The sequence below is a fragment of the Myotis davidii genome, unplaced genomic scaffold (assembly GCF_000327345.1).
Source record: "Myotis davidii unplaced genomic scaffold, ASM32734v1 scaffold130, whole genome shotgun sequence".
NCBI classification, from domain to species: domain Eukaryota; kingdom Metazoa; phylum Chordata; class Mammalia; order Chiroptera; family Vespertilionidae; genus Myotis; species Myotis davidii.
In genome coordinates, this window is record NW_006285040.1 from 1281417 (window position 1) to 1285835 (window position 4419).

The 4419-nt window shown below is 32.2% G+C and overlaps 1 protein-coding gene across 3 annotated transcripts in view; it reads right to left on the reverse strand.

Annotated features, from left to right (window-relative positions):
- Positions 1 to 4419, reverse strand: part of DMXL1 (Dmx like 1) — a 133703-nt gene that overhangs the window by 55101 nt on the left and 74183 nt on the right. For all 3 annotated transcript variants that reach the window (XM_006755261.2, XM_015558446.1, XM_006755262.2), the window contains exons 25-27: positions 4094 to 4170; positions 1371 to 1498; positions 83 to 331 (exon numbers count right to left, since the gene is read on the reverse strand). In XM_006755261.2, coding sequence (XP_006755324.1) covers positions 83 to 331; positions 1371 to 1498; positions 4094 to 4170 — 454 coding nt within the window. The remainder of the gene's footprint in view (positions 1 to 82; positions 332 to 1370; positions 1499 to 4093; positions 4171 to 4419) is intronic.

Below are 4419 nucleotides of genomic sequence, written 5' to 3' on the forward strand. Positions count from 1 at the left end.
ACATTTGACAAAGTTACCATTCTGATAAATAAATGAAGCTTCAGTCTTTAATGAACAACAACAGATAAAACAAAAAACTAACCGGGTAATGCTTTTGAGTGTGTCTGTTCTTTGCTGGAAAGACATGCACCTCCACCAAATACAGCAGACCACATTTTTTCATTTAGAGGATGTGCCACAATCCGAAATAGTTCATTACTAGAATGTGTTGCCAAGCCATGGATGAAGAGACTAAGATACACTGCTGTGAGAATCTCACAGAGCAAAATTGTAAGCCCTGACTGGGCTTCCTCACCAGAAGAATTCAAAAGTCGAATTAGAGAAGTTATTCCTAGAAAAACAACAAACACATACCACTGACGATACATTTTAAAAATAAAAAATTAACTACATTTTCTAATTTTTTAAAAAACTTTATTACATTAGGATTAAAACATTTTCTTCTCTAAATTCATAGATGAGTAGAGGTCATTATTGGTTAATGCATAATTCTGAGCTTTCATTCAATTTAGAGAAACACTAAAAATCTGTAATCTGATTCAAATATGATAGATAAGCACTGGCTGGCATAACTCTATGGTTAGAGTATAGGCCTATTCACTGGAGGGTCACAGGTTAGATTTCCAGGTTCACTTCTCAGGTCAAGGGCATACAGTGGGTGTCAGGTTCAATTCCACGCTCCCCCCACCCACCCACCACCCACCCAAAGGTGCATGCAGGAGGCAATCAATCGATGTGTCTCGCATCAATGTTGTTCCCTCTCCTCTCTTTCTCCCCTTCCTCCTTTCCTTCCACCTCTCTAAAAAAAGTCAGTGAAAAAATATCCTCACTCCTTGGGTGAGGATTGAAAAAAAATTAAAAAAAAAAAAACAGCCCAGCTGGTGTGGGTTAGTGGTTAAGCATCGACCTATGAATCAGGAGGTCATGGTTCGATTTCCAGTCGGGGCACATGCCAAGGATATAGGCTCCATCCCCAGTAGAAGACATGCAGGAGGCAGCCAATCAATGATTCTCTCTCATCATTGATGCTTTTATCTCTCTCTCCCTCTCCCTTCCTCTCTAAAATATATTAGAAAATAAAAAAAAACAATTATGATAGATAAAATATAATTGCTATGATAAATAATTTTCTGCAAAATTATAAAAAGTAATATAACAAAACATTTGAGTTACTTTAATATAATGATGAAATAAATACTAAAATTAAGTAACTGCATAATTTGTAATGAGTGGAGAATGCTGAACTGGTATCAATTCTAAAAAATCTTTAATAATGGTTATCATATAGCAAAACCCAACCAAACCTAATTTTTCCTCATCTGATTAAATTCAAGCTAAGAAAAACTCATACACATATAAATTATTTATACCTGGCCACTGAGCTGGTGATGTATTAGGAGTTATTGCTTCATCTAAGCTTCCTGTTTTCAAAGAATGCCGGTGGGGAAGCAGTACTGTCTGATACACCATTCCAGTAAACTGATTTGTTTGAAATGAGCTAAGAGAAGAAAACATTTAAGTAATAGTAATCTACAATGGCCCACAATAACAACAACAATAATATACAGATCTAAAATGATTTTCACATAATATTCCATGTTTTAGATCTAACTTCTAGGGTACCTTAAGTATAAATTTTTGTTATCAGTTACACTACTATTACATCTACACCATATTCTATAGTCTAGTGCTATATTAAAATAAAGTATCCTTTAATTATAAATATACAAATTTTTTAAATTAAAACATGTGATAGGTTTTAAGTTTATTTAGTGAAGACATAGAATATGTACAAATGAGAAAACTGAATTACTACTGACCACAAATAGCAAGCTTATACATTACACTTTAAAACAAGGTTATTTGGCTGAAAACAAAGTCAATTTAGGTTTAATTTAATATTTAATGGCTAGTCTATCCTACATCAGGTTAGATTACATCAAGTATATGCACCAAGTTCCAGACATATAATAAAAAACATGGTGTGTGTCTCCCATGAAATTTACAGCCTGATAGGGAAATCAGACACAAATAATTTTACCACAATGTTTTTAAAGACAAAATCTATACAATACAGTGCCATGAAAGCAAAAGACAGAATTTCACATAATTTGGGAATTCAGGGTAAGCTTCCCCAAGTAAATGGCACTTTAAACAGATGAATGAACAAAATAACTTGCAGCGTGACACAGACTATGAAATATAACAGAAAAATTTAAGATTTTTTAAAATACGTAACATTTTGCTAACCTGTCAAATTTCTGTATTGTGCATTAAGTAAAGGAATTTGATATTTATAAAGAACATTTAATTGTTTAGACCTATTCTGATTAGTAAGTCTTATTAATGATAGCATTTTGATGCATTTGTAAATAGTTTCTCTTGCTTTAGTTTCCATGTACAAGATGGCAGAGTAACAACAAAAAAAGTAAAGTTATACTTAATAACGAAAAAATGAACTCTTGGAGGATCAGAGTAAAAAAAAAAAAATCAAGTTAAAGCAAACCTAGAAATACATAACCAGAGTAGTAGGCTAAGATTAGCCATGGGAAAATTCACATAATTTATAACATAAACAGACTAAAAAAAATCAGTACCAAGGAAGGCTGACATCATGTAAGAGACAAAAAACCCAGTGAAAGACCTGCACCTGAGGAAGCAGACTTATCAGAACATTAAGAAAAATGCTTTATCTTCAGACAGGTTAAACAAAATAAAGGCAGTAAGTTATAATAAATATTGCTATTAAAATCAACAGAGGTCTTAAAAAATGAAACACTTAGACTTAATAAAAGATAAGATGTTGCTGAAGAATGAATTAGTGTCTAGAAAATAAGCTAGGATTTCTCCTGAAAAGCAGCAAAAAGGAATAAAGGTAAGAAACAAGTGAAAGCTGCCAGACAGGATAAAATTCACCTCGACAAGACACAACACAAAGGGACCAAAGCACGAATGTACTCAGGACATAATAACCCTACTATAAGTGACCAACTGAGAAAACAAAATTAGGGGCGAGAAAAGATAGGAGAGAAAAGAAGAAGGAAAACACCACAGAACCAATACATAAACAAACAGAAATAATTATAATTAAAAAAAAATACAAACACCAAACCCCCAGCAAAGAGGGTTGGGGCAGAATCTGTAGATGCTGAGCTTATATATAGAAGATAAGGTTAAAAGTTGGATGAATATGGGGAGGATCTCAGTTCAGTATATAGGAAGTAGAAAGGGGATGGGTGGATAAGAGGAAAGAGAATGAGAAAAAAAATAAATTTACAAAAAATTTGCCTTCAAAAATAGTATAAAATAGCAAATAAAAATAAACTAAAATAGAGTGATGGAAAAATAATGTGAAAAGAAATAGAAAATAAAGCAACAAACAAAAACAGGAAAACAAAGAAAACAAAGGAAAAAAGAGAAATAAAAAATAAAATAAAATTAAATTAAAATTAAAAAAAAAGAAACAAGTGAAAGCTAAAAGAAAAATAAGAGGAACCCATAAGTTCTAATATCTGTCTAATAGGAAAGGAAAAGAACTAAAGAAAGATATAGAAAGACCCCTGAGTGTTAAACAATATTTTTTTAAAGCCTTGATGAATTACAGTGAAAACTTAGGATGTAAAGAGGAAAAATCATCAACAAAATAAGCATCAATTCTTCTGTAAAAATTTTCCTGATTCCAAGTCAGTCACTCCTTCCTCTGTACTATCCATCATATTATAGTACTTACCATTTAAGTACTATGCCATAATATATATCATTTATTCATTCATATTTATTAGTAACGAACTACATTAACCTTAAGGAAGGAGAACTTACCTCAGTGCTTATCATGATGTCTGGCATTAGGCACTGATCAATAAAAGGCTATAAAGTAAGTTATGTTGACAAGGGTTTACTTGAGATTCATTTGCCATAAAGGCACAAGTTAAAATTTCAAAGATGAAAAAAAAGGGACTCAACACTTCAACCATATGCTTTTTGCATTACTTAAAGTACAGTGCTGTATACAGTTTTTCAAAGCAAGAGCATATATATTCTGGAAACTCATCAGTTTGCTGCACACATTTTAAAATTTCACAAAGATATTTACCTGTAGTTATGACTACCACAAAGGCACTGATATATACAAGCAGAAAGTGAGGCTGCTAAAGTATGCATTACATATACCTGGAAAAAACAAACACCAAAATTACTTTAAGTATGCAATGTAACTTTTTTCAAGACCTAACATAATCAGCATTTTTAAAAGATGAAAAAATGATTTTGCCCTTATAAAGTATTTTTTCTCCTAAACACTGATCTCTACCTTCTGAGGCCTCACTACAGATAAAGAAAAAACACTGAGGCCTTCGGTAGAAGTTAGAAAACACATACCTGCTACCTATATTTTTTTTTTAGAGCCAATGGGAACAGATG